Source organism: Eulemur rufifrons, chromosome 1, assembly GCF_041146395.1.
Source record: "Eulemur rufifrons isolate Redbay chromosome 1, OSU_ERuf_1, whole genome shotgun sequence".
Classification (NCBI taxonomy): Eukaryota; Metazoa; Chordata; class Mammalia; order Primates; family Lemuridae; genus Eulemur; species Eulemur rufifrons.
In genome coordinates, this window is record NC_090983.1 from 58,089,187 (window position 1) to 58,108,659 (window position 19,473).

Genomic DNA, 19,473 nt, shown 5'->3' on the forward strand with positions numbered 1-19,473 from the left:
GAGGAGGTCAGAGTGATACGATGTGAGAAGGACTCAACCTGCTGCTGGTTTTGAAGAAAGGGCCATGATCCAAGAGACATGGTGTGGCCTTTAGAAGCTGGAAAAGGCAAGGAGGTGGGTACTGCACTAGTCTCGGGAAGGAATGCAGACCTGCCACACCTTCGTTTTAGCCCAGTAAGATTCAGGGAGGACTTTTGACCTACAAATTGTATTTGTACTGTTCTAAGCTGCTACGTTTTTGGTTATTTGTTAGAGCAGCAGCAGGATACAGTAACTGTGGAGTGGGCCGAGGGGATGACTGGGAACAAAATAAGTAAACTCCAACTAGTGTCTCTAGAAACCTACGTGCTTATTCATTTTCCGAATTATATTCGGATAAAGATGAGGTAGCAGTCTCTCTCTCTCTCACCCGCCCTCCTTCCCCTCTCTTCCCTCCGTACAGACCTGCTGTTCTCTTTCACATGGTGAAGCACTTGTTTTCCGGTTATTTCCCTGCTTGGCCTCATCTGGGATTTGTCTAGTAGAAATTCCGTTCAGAGTGTCAAACTGTTGATAACTATTTCTGATTTTCGGTGCTGTCACAACTTCGTAACTCAGTGTAGACTTTCATTGTTATGCAACAGGTAAGTCGGGAAGGGTGAACCGGTGCCACTGCCTCAACCCAGAAGTCAGCACGACAAAGATACCTGTGCTGTGTAAGTGCTTCCTGTTTCTGTCCTCAGCTGGAGCCATCATCTCTGCATGGCCCTTTCCCTCCCTAGCTACTTGCTCTGTTTTCCTTTACTTTCCTCCTGCTTATTTCTGTCTGAAGCCTGCCTAGGCTATGTGCTCTTACAGCACCAAGGACTATGGGTGCAGTTGGGCAGCTGTTTCTGTTACAGCTTGTCATCTTTAATTGTAGGCCTTTGAAACTGGCACTGGCTGCCTGTCTCCCACTTAGGACCTTGAATACTTTGCTTACATATGGGCCCCCTTTCATATTACAGCCTTCACACAATGTCCTTTTCCCAGGAGGCCCAGCTGTGCCCTTTTCTCCAAACCTGACGTGCTTTTCCTGACTGTGGGTTACACTCAGGTGATTTATTGGGCCTCACCTGTAATATGTCTTTGATTCCTTATACTCTCTGAGAACCTTCTGTGTCCCTAAATGAAAAGCACTTGGTAGGTAGTTAACCTTAGCTTCCTTTGCCACAGTTCTATTTCATGCTTCTATCAATGAAACCAACTCCTAAACTGTCTACTACGTTCACTGACAGTCCATCCAAAAGTCACAATCTCTCCTTAATAAGTCATAGAATCATGGATCCTTAAGGTTGAAAAGGCTCTTAAAAGTAACTCAATTATATATGACATGAGAATATCATGATATAAAATTATACAAATCATGATGTATAACTATATATACAATATGGTTGTGTGTGTGTGTCTATGTGTGTGTGTGTTTTGTGTCCTGGAAGAGTATATACTACAATGCTAATAGGCTTGATTCTGGGTAGTAGACTTACTGATGCTTTTCATCTTTTTTCTTATACTTTTCCACATTTTCCAGATTTTCTATAATAAGCAACAACACTAGCTCATAGAATACAATGGAAAATTGCTTTTAAAATTCAAAAGGGAAAACGTTTCAGCCTACAATTCTATTACTTATGTAATTATAAGTAATTATGATCCAATTACGTATCAATAGCAGGCTAGAATAAAGATATGTTTAGGCATGGAACTACGGAAAAATTGAGCTTTAATTTGTTCTTTTTAGGAAGCTCAGTGAAGATGATTTATGATGAGACAAGGGAATAAGCTAATAAAGCACAAAGCACAGGAAGTAGGAAACAAAACACCCAAACCAAAAAAATAGTTGAAGAAATTCCTAGGATAAGAGACGTGCAGTAGTCATGGAAAGCAATCATCCCAAAAAGCAACAGAAGCCGAGAGAGAGCTAGTTGTTTTTCTTTGGAAGAAATAATTGCGAAGAAACCAGCTCTGATATGTCCCTAAAAGTCGGTTTCCAGAGATAGTGTTATTCATACATGTATTCATTCAGCCCCTACTTATTAAGCAACTATTATGTGCCGATGCTATGCTAAGTGCTGGGTACACGACAAGGAACCAAAAATATCCTCTCTCTTTGTGGAACTTAAGAAGATAATGGCCGTGATTGCCTTTACTTTTCCCCACAGCCCCATTTTATAAACGAAGTATTCTTTCCATGTTATAAATGAGGAAGTCAACTTCAGAGGGTTTACATAACTTGCTCAAGGTTGCCTATTAGCAAATGCGGGGACTGGGATTCAAACATGAACCTGAAATGAAGTCCATGCTTTCTTTGCATTGTTCAAAGTAGTCTTTTTTTCGGGGGGAGGGGGTGGCAGGGAGAAAGTATTTGCTAAGAAATCTGCTTTCTTAGAATTGTATACTTAGCAAAAATGGTGAGGAAAATAATTTTGAAAGCTCTGCTGGCTGGCCGTTTTGCGGCTGACGTGTCTCGATAAATCTGCACCTGATCGTCTGTGACAAGACACTCCTGTGCAGATGGCCGCTCAGCAGACGACGCTGCGGCAAGCGCCTGAATTACTGCCGCGCGGCGCAAAGTGTCTGCTCAGCATAACCGCAAATTGAAAACAAACTTGTAAGCCATTGTCAGTGATGTAGCTCAAAGACTTTATGTGCTGAGGTGTCTTGAAAGTTGTTTTTCATTACAGTGTCCCCTTTTTCAATGGGCAGAATTCATTTTCTCCTCTTTAAGTGTGCTCAATGAGGGGAAAATGAATCTTGGAAGGAAGACGTAGGTCTGATTTTCTGGAGTTGTGTGTGAAGTGCATCCCGGCCATCAAAGCTGGGGATCCTTGTCTTTCTTCCTCTCTGCACTCCCACCTCGCCCCACCAAAGGCCCTGCCCAACAGCCTGTGTTGCTCAGGCAAGCGGCTCCAAGATACACAAGCTCTGCACCCGTCAAGAGATATTTGCCGTGTGTGGACAGGTGTCTGCTCAGCCCACAGCCTCCCCGACCGACGTCAGGCTGGCTGCAAGCCCCTGCCCCTACACCAAGCTCAGGCTTGGCTGGCTCAGTGGCGTCAAGCTTTGTTTCTGAAACCAAGACCACCTGAGTTCGAACCCCAGCTCTACCTAACTAGACCTGTGGCCTTGGACAAGCTAGTTTCTCTGTGCCTTGGTTTTCTGTGAAGTAGGAGAGATAATAACAGCTCCTTCTCTGTAGGATTTTAATGGGAACCCCAGCAATGGATGTGAGTGATTTTGGGTTCGAAGGGACCATTTCCTCACCAATATTCTTTCTCCCATGCCTTCCTATCCTCAGTATAATTTGCCGGAGGATTTCAAATGAAAGAGTTCCAAAGGCCCATACGGTCTGTCTACATGTAATTGACTCCAAATCTGAAAGAAATTAGTTTTCTTACCTAACATGTTCTGCCTCGTCAGACGCTGAATCCCCTTAGAAGATGTAGGCAGCTCAGAAGCCTCAGGTCTGGTAGGTTCCCTCTCTGTCTGGTGCCGAGTCCTGAGACGCTGACGTTCTTCCTTGCAGGGGGGCGAGCACCTTTCTCTTCCTGGCGCTGCTCTGTCCTTCCACCTGGCTGCGTTCCCACAATGCCTGCTAATTTGGAAAACCTGTTTAAAGGATTCCGGCAAGCATTTAATTAGTGACTTTCTCAAAGTTTTACTTTATTAAGAGATTTGTAATGGTCAAATCAGATTTTGAAGAGGAAAATATTTCCTCTGAAACTCAGAAAATGTCACCAGTATTCTGTATTAGCTGTATGGGCTATGGTAGCCTCAGTCTTCAACACATAGGGTGGTTCACCCATTTGCCAAATCTCCGGCGATTCCAGGGCCAGCTCAAGTTTCCTGTGGCTGGCTAATCAGGAATGAAGAAGACAAGCCTGTGTCCAGCCTGCTACTAATCTTCAAAGACTGTGAAAACCAGAGCCAACAAAACCTGAGAAGGAAAAATTGCTTCTCCTTTCCTTCAAGCTGTGGTCCCCAGTCTCTGGGCTGTGGATCACTATGGGTCAGTGGCCTGTTAGCACACAGGAGCCCAGCGGCGGGTCAGCCAGTGAGGCTTTATCTATATTTACAGCCACATCCCATTGCTTGGATCACCGCCTCAGCTCTGCCCGTCCACCCTGCCCCCCGCCCCCCATATCCATGGATAAATTGTTTTCCATGAAACCGGTCCCTGGTGCCAAGAAGGTTGGGAACCACTGCCTTAGAGGTTGGGGCTTCTCCAGGATCTGTCCTAGACACATCTCTTTCTCCTTCCATTCCTTTTCCCTCTGCACATTTTACACATCCTAAGAACTGTATTCACACTGATAGTTTCAAAAATCATCTCTAAATTGGTAGAGATTTTGGGGGAAAATTCCACATTCTCTTTATTTCTCTCCAAGGCAGGGGGATATTCATCTGATGACTGGCTCCCTTCCAAAGTAGGCGGAATCACTGCATAGTGAAGGATCGTTGCCTGAGGGCACCTCTTTAATTTGTTTATTCCTTCCTCCTGGCCTGAATATTGAAGACCAATTCTCAATCATCCAGGAGAGGAGCCTCTGCCACCTTGCTCTATCTCTTCTTGCCATGCAGCTGGCTTGCTTGGCTGCTCCCAGGGCCTGCTACTTCCAAGGAGACCTGGCCACCATCTGGTTGTTGTTAATTTTTCCTGGACTTCCTTCTTTCTCTTCACCATGGTTGGCATGATTAGGACCAGGGTCCACTTTGCATGGGGAACGTCTCTCTCTGTCTCTCAGCTTCTCTCTCCCTTTCCTTTTTCTCTTTCTCCCACGTAGCATTTGAGCTCTGGGAGTCCTATTGTCTGGTTAAGCAATGGGACTTGGGAACATGTAAAAGATACATTTAAAAAATTTAAATGAAAAGAAATTTCTTTCCTCTCTTAGTTTGATATGTAAATGCACTTTTTACTACTGTCTCTCTCTGTCTCTGTTTCTCTCTCCCCTTCCCCCCATACAATGGATAGTTTTTAGTTGTATTTTGCATAAAGCAAATTGAGATTTGTTAGCTTATAAAAATGAGTGTACCTGTTGTTTTTACCTCCTAGAGCCCATTTATTCTTCTCCTAGAAATAGTTACCCAGTATATCTCTGGGAAACACCTCTCTTCCCCACCCTTCATTCCTGTTCTTTGGGTGTTCCTGGAGCATGTGACTCAGGTGTGGACAATCACAGCACTGCATTAGCCTGGCCACAATGCTTGCTTCAGGGACTAGAAACCAATGAGACTTTTTCTGGGCTGTTAGGCAAATGTTGTTTTTCACTGGATTTGAGCTGGGAAGATGTGATGTTGGAACTTCTGGCAGATATTTTCCAATCATAAGGGGACAGCCTGCCTGAGGATGGAGCCAATGCCTGGGGATGTGTTAAGATAGGGATGGAAAGATACCTGGTCCTGTGACATTGAGCTAAGGATAAAGCATCCCCAAAGCCATGTTCCCCACCCACTGAATTTTTCATTTATAACCCAACATATTCTCTTTTTTCTCAAGCCAGTTTAGAGAAAATCATCTGTCACTTAAAATGGAAAAATACCAATTGAAGAAAAGGAGTGAAATTCTGGGCTCTCTAATTCAGTTTACCAGAGTTTTCATCATTCAATTTTGGGCCCACACCCAGTTAATTATAAAATAGTGCTTTGACTTCTTTTGAATTCCTTATTTTCTTTTTATTTTGGTAGTGATATCCCTTCCTATGTTCTTGATTTTGATAACTTGTACCTTCTCTTTTTTTCTTACTCAGTCTGGATAAAGGTTTATTGATTTTGCTGATCTTTAGAAAAAGACTAAGTTTTGGTTTTATTGATTTTTCTCTACTGTTTTCATTTTCCATATTTTATTGATTTCCACTCTGTTCTGCATTATTTCCTTCCTTCTCTGTGTCTTTGGTTTAATTTTTTGTTCATTTTGTTTTGTTTTGTAGTTTCTTATGGTGACATTCTTATGATTGTTGAAAGTGCATTGAAATCCATAGTAGATACTTTTCACAATAGCAAAAGCACAGATACATTGGTCAACATAATCTGAAAACAGATGTAGCTCTTCCGTCATCTTCCATCTTGCCCTGAATTACTGCTTTCTGCTCTCTTCCCTGGTTTTCCTGCTCCTTGTACATTATCTTTTTTAAAAAAAATTCTCCTTGTCTATTGCTAACTCTTCTCCTTTGCTCCTTTAGAGTCATTTTGTTTTTCCTCCATTTGCCTTGGAAATAAAAAGTGCATGCAAAGCCATTGTTTAGTGTGTGCAGTGTTCCTGTTGAAAATCACATTTATTTATTTATTTTTTTTGGTGTGGCTACTTGTGATCTAGGTTATTTCTAGATTCCAAAGCAGAAGTATAGCTCTCCCTCTAAGGATCCTGCAGACAACCCAATTCACGATAATTAAAAATATTCCTGGATGAGAGCTCTGCCTGAAGAATCAGGTTCTCTGTGTTGTGCCATTTACCATGAAGTCATCCTGATGGATGTTTTGAACCTGTTTCTCTGACTCTTGCCTAGACTCTGACCCTGATGTCTCAGCTACTTGCACATTCTTTGGGCTGCAGATCCAGACTCCAGATCTTTTTTCTTTTTTATGCTGACTTTCCAGACTTATCTGTTACTTCAAGCACTGACTGTTCATTCGACCTTGGATATATTGCTGATTCTAACCTTTGAAACCAAGGAGGGTTTTTTTCCTACCTTATTTCCAGAATTGCAAATGGAATTGAGAGCAGTATGATACAATGGAAAAAAAATATTGGACTCCCGTCAAAAGACCTGGGGTTTGAATACTACCTTTCAGTTATTGATTTTTTTTTTACATTAAAAAAGTCACTTAATTTCTCTGACTCCTAGATTCTTCAACCCCAAAATGGTGACAATAATAAATGCTGGATTCGTTTTTTTGGAAAGGATCATGTAGTTTCTGATTAATACTCCCACAAAGCTTTCTTTCTCCTGTCCCAATCATTGTTCCTCCCAAGAGATCAGATTATTGATCTGAACTGTCATATACTATGACAATAATTTGGCCACATTTATGCACGTGTGGGATTACTATTTGTTGACAGCTGACATACTTGTGTGGCTTTCTCTGCTGCTTTCCTGTTGTCTCCATGCTGTAGCACCAGGAACCCGGTAGCCTGGCCCTACACGCTCCTCCTCTCCATCTTCTCTGGGTGCTACATGTTATGCCCGCTCATTGGCTTGGTAAGTGGTGGTTGGCGGGAAGATAAAGCCATCGGGCCCGACTTTGGGAGCTATGCCATGAGCTCCAACTTGGTTTTAACATAGAGTCCTCTGTTGGGCTACGGGGCACTGAATCAACAAAATAATAGTGTGGTATTTTGCTTCCTGTTGTTTCTCAGGTGTACTCCTCCCTCTAGGACCTCAGCCTTTTCCCATAAGGTCTTAGAGAAAGCTGTATACAGGAAATAAAGGGGAGTTTTTAACCTAAAATTGCACTAGAGACTCAAACCTCACCTTAATCCTTCATCCTTTCCAATAGATTCTTGTGAATAATTAAAGAGGCAATATAGGCAAAAGCTTCTGGTATGGCCCCAAGTAGATGGTTAATGAATACTAGTAATCCTATGTAGAATCTAGCCTTGCCCTCTGCAGCCTTGTTACTGAAAGAGCAGTCTAGGCACCAGAAGCATCAGCATTGCCTGGGAGCTCACAAGAAAATCAGAACTATGGGTTGCACCCCAGTACTACTAATCGGCATTTTAACAAGATTCCCAGGTAATTACTAGGCATGTGACAATCTGAGAAGCCTTGCTGTAGAGGATGTAGGGACATGTAGATGTCCCTCATCCTGTCCTTTCTGCTCCGGTATCCTGTTTTGCTCCCACAGCCATGCTCTGTATGGTTTGGATTCCCGTGGGACTGAGGGGCAGGCATGCTGTTGCAAATCACATGCTTTCTAAGTTAACTCAGATGCTGCTTCTGTTGATAAAGTTTGAAGAGAAGCCTGTAGTTGTGAGTTATCTTTTCCTGAAGGAAACGTGAACTAGCATATGTCAAGGAAACCAATAGTAAGTAAGCACAAGCAGACACAGAAGTAAAGCTCATCTAAAAGTGGTTTGAGGCAAGTGTGGAGACAAATCCTGGAGTGCAGAGAGGGCTTGCCTTTTTAATGAGCTAGCTCGTGATAGATACCTCTCCAGAGGATCCTTTGCTTCCAAAAGGGAAGAGGCATAATTGAACTTATAGATCGTTCTCTCCATAGAAATGTGCGTGTGAGCTCTGAAGGATAGAAGCTCTATTAAAGCTCCTAGTGATCTGGTCTAAACTTTGAGCGAGGTTATAGATTTTTGACTGGCATCTTCTTATTAATATTCATTAGGCATGGATGTTTTCGAATCAGTGGTAGTTTATTTTAAAATTCCATCTGTACTTATGTGCTGCTTAACTATTAAGATTCATTTTTTTTTTCTTTTTCTATTCTCTTTCTTTTCAATTTTCCCCTTTTTTGGATACTAAGTTTTCATAAGGTTATCCAAAAAATCTTTTTTATACATTAAATGTTATTTAGGATAACTACTGAATAACATGCAAATCTCAGGTAAAATAGAAGTTTAGAAAGATCAGTGATTACCACAGATTGGGGGATGGAGTTGATTACAAAGGGGACATGAGAAAATTTGGGGGATTAATAGAAACATTTTATATCTTGATTACGGTCATGGTTACCCAAATGTATTCATTTGTCAAAGCCCATAGAACTGTACACTTAAAAAGGGTGAATTTTGCAGTATATAAATTATAACTCAATTTAAAAAATGGGTAAAAGTTCCAATCTGAAAAACAAATTAAAATAGCTGACCATGCATGGTGGCTCATGCCTGTAGTCCTAGCATTTTGGCTGGCCAAGGTGGAAGGACTGCTTGAGCCCAGGAGTTTGAGACCAGCCCCAGCAGTATAGCAAGACCTCAATTCTACAAAAAAAATTAAAAAATCAGCCTGGTGTGATGGTGCACACCTGTAGTCCCAGCTACTCAGGTGGCTGAGGCAGGAGGATGGCTTGAGCCCAGGAGTTTGAGGTTGCAGTGAGCTATGATGATGCCACTGCACTTTAGCCTGGGTGACAGAGTGAGGCCCTGTCTCAAAAAAGAAAATTAAATAAAGCAGTTACACTGAATCCCAGGAGCTGGTGGTCAAGGCCTTGTGGTGGTGGTGGTGGTGGTGGGGGGGGTATATATTCCTATTTTTGAGAGGCAACATGCTGTATTGGTTAAGAGCATGGCCTGTAGAACCAGAGGGCATGAATTCACCCTGCAAATTGCAAAATCCTTTATTGCCTCAGTTTCCTAAGCCATCAGCTGGAGATAATAGCAGCATCTAACTCTTGAGGCTGTTGTTAGGAGTAAACAACAATGACGACAAAACAGAGGAATGGGCACTGAAAATTTAAGCCTTTGCAAGGGGAGAAACTCTCTGATACTCTCTTTCCCTTCACCTCATGCTTGGTGAGGTCATCATCACCTCTGCTGAAAAATAGTGTCTTCCCCACAAACCTCACACATAACTCAGCCCCGCCCGCCACATCGGGCAGCCACTGCTGAGTAAATGCTTTGGAGTAAACCTCGCAGAGAGAATAAATCACCTCTTATGCCATGCACCCTCCAGGTGAGGACTGAGGTCATTGCAAGAGGCGTAACAAATAGTTGACATAATGTACCAAACTAATAGATTCTATAAGGAAAACGAAATGGAAAATTTTTCTTGAGCGCTAGGCACCTCTGGCTGAAGAGACAGTAGAGCCAGTACTGTTATAGATGTGGTTGAATCAATAATACTTTTTCATTCATTTCTTTTTCATTTCACAAAAATGCCCATTTTAACCAGCAATGAGGTAAAAAGATATTATCGAGGGCAATTTTTCATGCTTACGCGGATTATATATTCTGGGACACATTGCTTTTCTGAGTAGCCCCATTTCTGTTTTTCTTTTTTTGTTTTTTCTCTTAGAAATGTATTCAATTCTCTTCCAGCAGTGTGAATTCATCTGGAAATCTATGACAATCAATTAAGTAAATGAGAAAATAGAATGCTTGTAATTATGATAATCGAGCTATATGAAACCCACCCTTTGAGGTCTAATACCCACACATCTTTAAGCAATATATTAATTAAGCTGTGGGTAATTGTTACAATTAGAATCAAGCTTTTATAATTTTAAAAAATCACTCTGAGAGAGAAAAAGGAAATATTTTAAAAATATATGCAGCTGTCGGTTTTTAATGCAATTCATTATCTTGACTACATTGCCATTTCCCCGGCTGCATGGAGAGACAATTCGGGTATGCTTTACCGATGTGATTCCTCATTCATCACTGGAAGAATTTTGTGTGTAGCACCTTTTTCAGACGTTTTCTCTGTTTCTCTAGGTCAGAGGTTTTGGCAAACTTTTCCTGTAAAGGGCTGTATAATAAATATTTTAAGGCCAAGAAGCAAAATTGAAGAGCTATGATAGTACATATATAAAAAGAGAGAAAGCAAATGTCCACAGTTTTCATGTTGAGGGAATTCAAAATATAATAATAATTGAGTATGATATTCTTTGTAATACATATATACTATTGAGAGGAATGGCATTTTTACTACTGGACAACATTTCACTTAGTTGGGGTTCCATGTTATTGCAGATGTTCACTGGGAAACCACTCCGAGCTTGTGGGCGCAGGATGGATATACTTCGCAGACTGTAGTAGCCCATCTCTGCTCTGGGTCAGTGTTCTCAACTTCAGGCATCGGAATCAGCTAGAGGGCTTGTTAAAATAGATTGCTGAGCCACAGCCTCAAGTTTCCGGTGGAGCTCAAGAATTTGCGTTTCTAACGAGTCCCCAGATGAGTTCGATGCTCCTGGTGTGGGGACCATACTTTTAGAACACTACTCTTGTTGTTGGTGCTTTGAAAAGTTACATGGAATACACATCTGTATATTTTATGTTTTTATTGTTTATTCATAAACTCACCTGATAGATTTTACCTTTTTGAACTCTGAGGTATATGGTGACCAGATCCAAAGTTAAATTTCCATTAAAAAGTGAAGACCTATTTAGTTAGAACAGGATTGATAATAAAAAGAACTTTTGTCTCTTAGAGAGCTCTTACTCTCTTGCTTACACAGTTAGGCTTCAGCAATCAGGTTGTCTGCTGTAAAGAATGGTTGAATAGATCTTTTCAATCCCATTAAACTTTTAAAGTAGTATACAACATTCCAAAGGATATATGTGGGCGAAACATAAGAATGACATTTTTGCCTTAGATTTAACGTGTCCTAATTCACCCCGCACATTATCAATATAATGCCCCCTTGGGTTGGAATTTGTTGGCATGTTCAATCCATAGAGTTTAACACAGAAGCTAGTTAAAACACTTCCCTAAGGCCACCAAGGGACAAATGAGATACCTGTTTCTTAAATCCAGGATAGCCCCTGGTCTACTTACTAGATCGAATTGTCTCCGAGTTGACTGTCAAGACGCAGTGGGCTGCTGGGGATGAGCTCTGAATGGCTTGAATTATTACCTGTGTTGAGGTTGTGGAGAAAGGTAATGATAAACGGCCGGCTGTCAGCTAATTGTAACAATCATGTCTCACCGAAGAGATTGTTTCAGAAAAGAAGCAAAGGGAAAAATATGTTCTCCTTCTGTTTATTTGTCCCAATGGTTTAAAAAAATCAGCTTTATGGAACCATATCTTCCTCATGACAGATGGGCCTGTACATTAGTATCGTGCTTTTGATCAACAGTTTACATTTCAAGAGGAAGGTGAAGAAACCGAATGTAATAACATCTTCAGCATCTATTTGCCATTTTTAGTTTTATAACATTGATACAAAAAATAGTATTCTGATTAGCAGCTTAACTGGCAACCCATGTAACCCTAAATAGTTCTACAAACCTGGAGAGTGCACTTTCACAGACAATTGCTTTTGGTGAAACAGTATGTACAATTTTGACAAATAAATACATAAATACAATCATTCATATATAACGTTCTACCTAAATGTCAATTATCATCCACAAGCGTTTCTAGTAAATTACTTCTTTCATTCACAAGTTACTTTGTTGCTTATAAAAACTATCTTCACCTTTACAGAAGAAATGACATAATCAATTCCCCCACTAACCCCACATATTAGGAAAGATAAAAAATGAATCTCAGATAGTTTAGGTAAATATTCCATTGTCTTTTGATAGAAGAGATTTGATTGAAAAACTCCTTCCTTGGCTTCTCTGTAAACAGTTTATTTTCCCCATATCATATCACACAAAGGGGTTTTGTTCTTCTGAATTTAATCCAAATCGAAAATGATCTTCATTTTTTGATTCTGGTTATTTAACAGTACAATATTACATGTTGCAACTGACATTTGCTCCAATGTAAGAAGACACAAAGCCACGCAAACTAGCCACCAAAGATAAAACTTTTTTTCCCCAAAGATAAATTTAAAAAAGAAACTTTAAGAACATAGACATTGATTACTGATACTTTCCAGTGCATAATGAACAAATAGGTGGCAAGATAGAGAGTTTTTGTACAAATTGTTTGAATGACTCTGGGTAGAACACTGTTCTTTTATGTCAGGGAAATGATAAGAGTGGCTTAACAAATAATTGAAACAATAATTCGGCCACTGTCATGTCATAAAATTAACAAAAATAGAAAGAGCTTTTTCTTGCTCACTTAAACATTTTTTTAACATTCAAAAAAAAAAAAAAACAAAAACAAAAGGCAAACATGCTTAAGGCTATTGAAACACTGGACAAATGGCCTTGCTTCACCAAGCTCCATGCAGAAGAAAATATATAGCAAGCAGATTCTAGCTATACGTACAGTTGGGGAGAAGAAAAAATGCCTTTAAAATATATACATGTGGTCTTTGACAGATATTTACATGTTTGTCACGTGGGAACTACCTAGCATAAAAAAGTTAGGAAATAGTTCTTTAAGACATATGATCCTCTGATTTTTGTTCCTTTTAAAGGTTAGGGCTCTATTCATAATGCATACACACACATATAAAACAATGCGTAGATGTACATGTATAGTGTTTATCATGTGCAATTCCTTGACACCAAAGGTGGCTTGACTGAGCGTGGGGTAGATGCAAGGCAGTAGTATGAGACAGAGGCTTGATTCGGCTGCACGATTGGAAGGCGAACCAAGAATGAATTTGTGAGACTTTCCCAGTGACTGGAACTCACAGCCGCTAAGGCTGCAGGGTGGGAGGGTGGCTCACCTTGTGCTGATCCATCTCTCCCCAGGCTACCTGATGCTGTTTTCTAATCAAAATCAGCAGTCCTGCTGATCACAAGATGAAGATGTATTAAGGGATGGGAAGACTTGCCTCATATTGGATTCTTTGGGGCTGGGGATAAGACATCCAGTGTTTTCAAGAAATAGGCCATCACTTCCTTTTGTTCATTTTGTCTACCTGTTTGTTGTCAACTTCTATGGGGGCTTCAAGGGGTCAGGTTAAAAAATACATAAATAAATAAATAAATAAAAAGGTATACCCTTTTAGCTGTGGGGCTTTCTTTGAGAACAAACAGGAATTTTCTAATGAGTGGTAGAAGATGTACAATGTGTGGGTTTGCTGAGTGCCTGTTCTTCTTCTGACAGAGGTGGACTAGCTCGACCTGTCCTCAGAGTTCTTAGAGAGAGAATTCAGATTAAATGTTTCCTGAGATCTAAGTTGCTGCGATGCATGTGCAAAGCATATGCTTCACTTGCTGTAATATACCCCCAGCCAGAGGTTCCTTCCCAAAGAGAGGCAGCTGCCTTCACTTTGAGCACCTTGGGATATCAAGGCAACACACTGAACTAATAACGTATTCATTGAAACCAGAGGAAATGGCAGAGAAATCGAAGCTTTCCCAAACACCTAACTTATAGCCAAGGAAAAGCCAAAGTCTTAGAAGAATTAGGTGCACTAATAATTCATAGTTGATCTTTATTTTGGCAGATTTTATATTAAGATGATGTTTCTACTACTGATGACCATTGTGATTATGGAATTATTTTAGCATTTAGCATAATGCATGACACATTGCATTACGTAGCACCTTTTAAGCTAAGGATCTCAAAATACTTAGCATATGCAATTTGCTCTCACAGCACCTGTGAGGTAGGGTTTTTTTTTTTTTTTTTTTTTACAGCCATTTTACAAATGAGCATATTGAAGCATAGCAAGATTAAGATGCCTGCTCAGATGGCTCAAAAGTACGGTAGCATCAACAGGACTTGGACCTAGGCTTCCCCACCTCAATCACAGAGCCCCCAGAACACCTCATAACAGCACTGCTGTTAACGGTACTTGGATGTTTTCAGATGTTAGAGAGTCTAACTGTCTTGGCAACAGTAGGGCCAAATCTTCTTAATAATATTGGTAACCCTTAAAGATTTTCTCACGTGCTTGGCAAATGTGTGGGAGGGCATCTTATACTATTGCTAAGCTTATGTTAATTATAATGCATACCTAAAGCTGTGTTTTCTCAATGTGATTTGTTTTTCTCTGGCCTCCTACCAACTTATTTTCTGTACTAGGATTCATGTGCCTACCAGATCCAGAAACTGTGAAATGCGCTTAGTGACATTGTAGGAAAGGAAGCAGGTGAGATTACATTTGGCAAAGTCTCCTTGGAGGTACCATGTAATGTTTGTTCCGAAAGAGCAAAAAGAAAAAAAAGAGAGAAAATTCTCTTGTTTACTTTGTTAAGTAGCATTTTATATACATTCCACCCGCTGACCAGGTTTAATCCTTGGATGAGCAAGCAGAGTTGATTTCTAAACCTACAGAATATTTGATTCTCAAGTTTAAATCCCCATTTATTTAACTGCAGCCTCCCTGCCAGTACTAAGTTCATTTCTTGGTGGAACTGCAAATACTGTACACATTACATGGCAATATATGTAAAAATTTAATGTAACAACACACACAATATTAATAATCACATCTAGTGTGTCTTCCTGACTGTGCATAATTTCTGAATTGTTTTTGAAAAAGAGTTATTTACTTATTCATTTTTGCAGAGATGATATGAAGACATTACTGTGAGTTTCGGTTTCCCATAACCAAATTGTCATCTCAGATGCACAGTACACAAATCCTAGGAGTTGCTTGGCGGTCACTTTTCGAGATAAATGGCAATGCCGTGGGACCTGAGAATGAAATCTGGCCCTTCTAACTCATTTATTGTTTCTATGACCAGAGCCTAACATTTGTAAATTGGTAATCCAAGAAAGGAACTAGAAGCAGGAAGCAAAAACTATACAAAACCCCTTCACCAGTCCATTTCCCCTGGTGACACCTGTAAAATACCAACACCTTAGGCCCCATGTCTTAAAAAAACAAAAACAAAATCGTATTTACATCGGTAAAAATCCTAACATCTGAGATGTTTCTTGCTTGACATGTCATTCCAGATTCTATGCATTTCTTCTGGGGAGATCTGATGCACGGTGATAACTCGGCGATACCTACACAAACTGTAGGCCATTTTCCAGTGATTGAAGCCACTGTTCTGGAAAGGATGTATGCCCAGCTTTCGAAGACACAGTCCCACATATACATCTTCAAGGTGAAGCAGCCTTGTGTGGAGTGAGGTTTTGTAAATGAGTTCAGCCACATCTGCTGAAAAGATATAGCCAGTCCCCGAACAGAACGGTGGGTAGTTACTGTCAGGGTACAAATCCCTGGGCATATACCACTTACTGCGGACGTCCCGAATTGGCCCTCCATTGATGACGTAGCCAGTAAAATATCTTCTTCTTGGCTTGGTGGAGGGTTTCAGTAATTTATAAATAAGGTTGTCCATGTTTACAAAAATGTCACTGTCTGTTTTCATGACGTACTTGGCTTTTGAACAAAAAGTGGCCACCCACCTCATCCCCATGAGTGTCTTGAGGGTAAGGTTGTGGTAGGAGTCAATAAAGTCCTCCACGATGATGTCGTGGAAGATCTGGCTCTCTTGCTCCACCATCTGGTTCAGGACAGGGTCAGCGTTCTTGCCCAGGAGAAAGAGGGTGGCTATCTTGATCCCTTTGAAGTTGTTCTCGTCCCCCCACGTCTCTCGGATTGCCTGGCGGGCATCGAATTCCTTGTGGGTGGTGCTGATGAGGATAACAAGGAAAGGAATGTTCTTCTCACATTTGTTGGGCTCGTTTATAAGAAATTCAAAAGAATGCGGGTTTATAGGTCGAGTTCTTATGTTGCCAAAGGTGAAGTTTTTCCTGGCGACAGTTAGGTGGCTAAATGGCTTGGAGCCAGTGTAGGAAGAAGTGGGACGGGTTATGCTCAAGTACCAGAGAGCGCTGGCCCAGCACACAACTGTCAAAACGTACAAACAGGACACCTTCGAAGCCATTGTCTTGAGAGCACGTCTATTCCAAATATGGAAGAATATGCCTTCTTGGCACTAGTTTCTTTTCATCTTCTGAGGGCAGCATATTACTAACAAATCTTAAAGTTTAATAGAGAGGCGCGAGTCAGGGATTGTCCGCGTGCCTCAGTGGCACTCTGGCATCTTGGCATGTGCTCTACTGTCTTCCAGACAGGGTGGATTACTCCATGCCTCATAAATCTTCCCCATAACTCTGCAAAATCAATAAAGTATAGTTGTCATTTAGATTTATTTAGTCATTTTACATCCTCAAACAAGCATAACAAGGGCATAAGAATTACCCATGATGACTAAAATAAACATGATCATTCATTTCCATCAGTACTGAAAACTTCCTGACTTTTCCCACTCCGTGATTGAAGTTGTTTATGTATATCCATATCCAATTAACAAATATATAGATTATAAACTCTACATAAACAGGAAGTAAACTGAACATTAGTCATTTTTTAAAAAAGTTTCCCCCTCTTCCTAAAAGGCCTTTGTTTCAGTTAAATACTTTCTGGCACTAAAGTCTTCTTTCAAGCAATGAAGTCTCCTACATGGCCTCATATCTCTTTTCCATTTTTCCGTGTCTGAGTTTTTGTTTGCTTGATTCTGATGAAGGAATCAGTTCTCATCATCTCCTTGCTTCCTCTAACTCTTTATCTGAATATGTGTTGATGACCACTGGGAAATCTCTGCTAACACTGTCCCCCTTGGCTCAGACTGAAAAGTAATTCTCAGCTGTTCCTCACTTTCTCCTTACTTACTTTCACTCTCACAACTCTTGGTTCCTAATTTCTCAATTTTCCACGAGTCTTCATGCAGAGAATATCCTGACTCTTCATGCATGGCAACTGTCACCCAAGTGTCCTTTCAGACAGTGGGCAGCATTTATTTTGGAGTTGATCTAAATGGTGTCGCTTTTTTCAACAATTCACTCACATGTTCCCTTGATGAAATTATACTGGCCTCTTTAAATTTTTTTTAAACTTAGTTACATTTGCCTATAAATATAGCATGAGTATAGTAAGAGAGACAATTGAGCTTGGGGGCCACAAATCCAGAGAAGATGTGATGAAAGACTTCAATTTGGTGTTCAAATTTTGAAGTTGTTCTTTGGAACTCTAATCCTTTCTAGAACTTCTAATGCTTTCCAGAACTTTTTGGGGACTTCATGACAGTTAAATCTATATATCAGGTTACAAAATCCATTCATGTAAAAAATTGTTTCTTCCTTTCTCGTTACAGCAGAATGTGGTAGTCCTGGAAGGCAGAGATAGTAGAGAATAGATATCAATTTTAACAAAGTCTGCTTCAAAGAAAACTATGTGCTTAAATGTACAGACTGTTTTGAAATAATTTAACTGGGAATATAGATTGAAAATCATGCTTCCAAGCACAATAGTCGTAATGAAATAAAAAGACGTGGTGGGCAACACCAGAGACAATATACATCCTCTTGTCTAAGCCAGGAGCGGATTGTAAATATACGATCCATATGAGACCAGCAATAACTCAGTGTGGTTATAGCTCTAACTAAATGAATATTAGAATGGCTTCAAGCAGCATGACTCTAGGCATAGTCGGGCCTTCATCCACGCCATAATAAGTACTCTCTAAATATAGACTCTGGTATCCTTGGCCTCCTGGGAAAAAATTCTGCTCTAAGGTGTACCAGAGCTGATAAAAGAAAGTTGTGATGTGCAGCTTACTTAAACAGTAAGCAAAAGGAAGTGAGGGATTCCAGTAATAGAGAAAAGGGCTTCTCAACTTGGGATATATAGACATGGACTTCACTTCAATTCTAAAATGTTGTAAGTAAGCCCCAAGATGATACTAGAAACAAACTTTCTCTACCATTGTCCCAGCCTATGTATCTATTCTTATAAGCCTACCTTTATCATCAGATTGCCTTTGTCCCCTTGCATATTTTCCTACTCAATTGTGAGTCACCTACTACTAAGGTGGCAGGGGCCTCCCCAAAAGACTCACCTGGAAGTGGCTCCTGCCAGGTAATATTTGGGAGCCAGTCATTAGGTTATTAATGGAGGATTTCTCTACTTTATATATATTTTGATCTCCTTTTTATTATTTCTTTCCTGTCCCTATGAAGTTAATATCCCAAGTTATTATCTCCTATCTCTATAGTCACATTATCATTCAGCTCTTGAATTTATTCATTCGTTAACTCATTTATTCATCAGTCAGCTAGTTAATAAAATATTTACTGAGTGCCTGTTGTGTGCGAAATATTGGAAAAAGAGAAATAGAATGTATATTCCTGCCTTAAAAAACTCTTAGTCTAGGAGAAAAGATTTTAAGCAAATGATTAAAACAGTGGAATAAAAATTTTCATTGCAAGGCTATTTGGAGTATGCAAGGAGGTTGGGCAGTGGACAGAGTATAGGAGGACCAGGGACAGTCCTGCAGACCGTGCACAGGACAACTCCAGAGGATACTGTTCACACGGGCTGCAGTGTGAATCCCATTGCTCCCCCCAGCCCTGGAGTCACACAGTGAGGGAGTCCTGGGGAAGATGCTACGGCAGGTTCAGAAAAGGTGAGCTAAGCTGAATCTTCAAGGACAACTAGATATTATTTGGATGGGAGCTGGGAATTCTAGGTAAAGGAAAGGGCATATGCAAAGGCATAAAATGAGAGAGAGCATGGTGTGTACCAGGACTGTAAACACTTGATTACAGGAAGAGGACAGGGTGATGGGGAGGAGGGCGGGGGTATTGAGAAGGGGGGCTGTGGATATAAGCAGGGTCAGATGGGAAGTGGTGCTGAGGAACAGTCCTGAGCTGAGTAGCTGTTTACCCATCTGTGCAATTTAAAGGATGTGAGGGAGGATTTTCCCTCCCCCAAATCCTGTCCACTGATTTCAATAGCAAACCGTTCTTTCATATTAAAGATTTCTTTTTCCCATAATTCTATGCCCTAGAAGAGTGAGAATTCTTATCTGATACCTTTCTGCATAAATTTCTAGGCGGAGGGGAAGGGTTGCATAAACATAGATACCCAGGCAGTTTAGAAAGAGCTAAACAATATTAATAAATAAAGGGAGAAAT

At 40.5% G+C, this 19,473-nt stretch overlaps 1 protein-coding gene across 1 annotated transcript; it reads right to left on the reverse strand.

Moving 5' to 3' along the window:
• Positions 1-15,401: 15,401 nt before the first annotated feature.
• Positions 15,402-16,382, reverse strand: B3GALT1 (beta-1,3-galactosyltransferase 1). Its single transcript, XM_069471779.1, has one exon. It carries the CDS (start codon positions 16,380-16,382, stop codon positions 15,402-15,404), a length of 981 nt encoding a protein of 326 aa, XP_069327880.1.
• Between the last annotated feature and the right edge of the window lie 3,091 nt (positions 16,383-19,473).

What these genes read in the sequence shown, in the direction of transcription:
- B3GALT1 (XM_069471779.1), bottom strand. Translation starts at nt 16,382, where the DNA reads ATGGCTTCGAAGGTGTCCTGTTTGTACGTTTTGACAGTTGTGTGCTGG.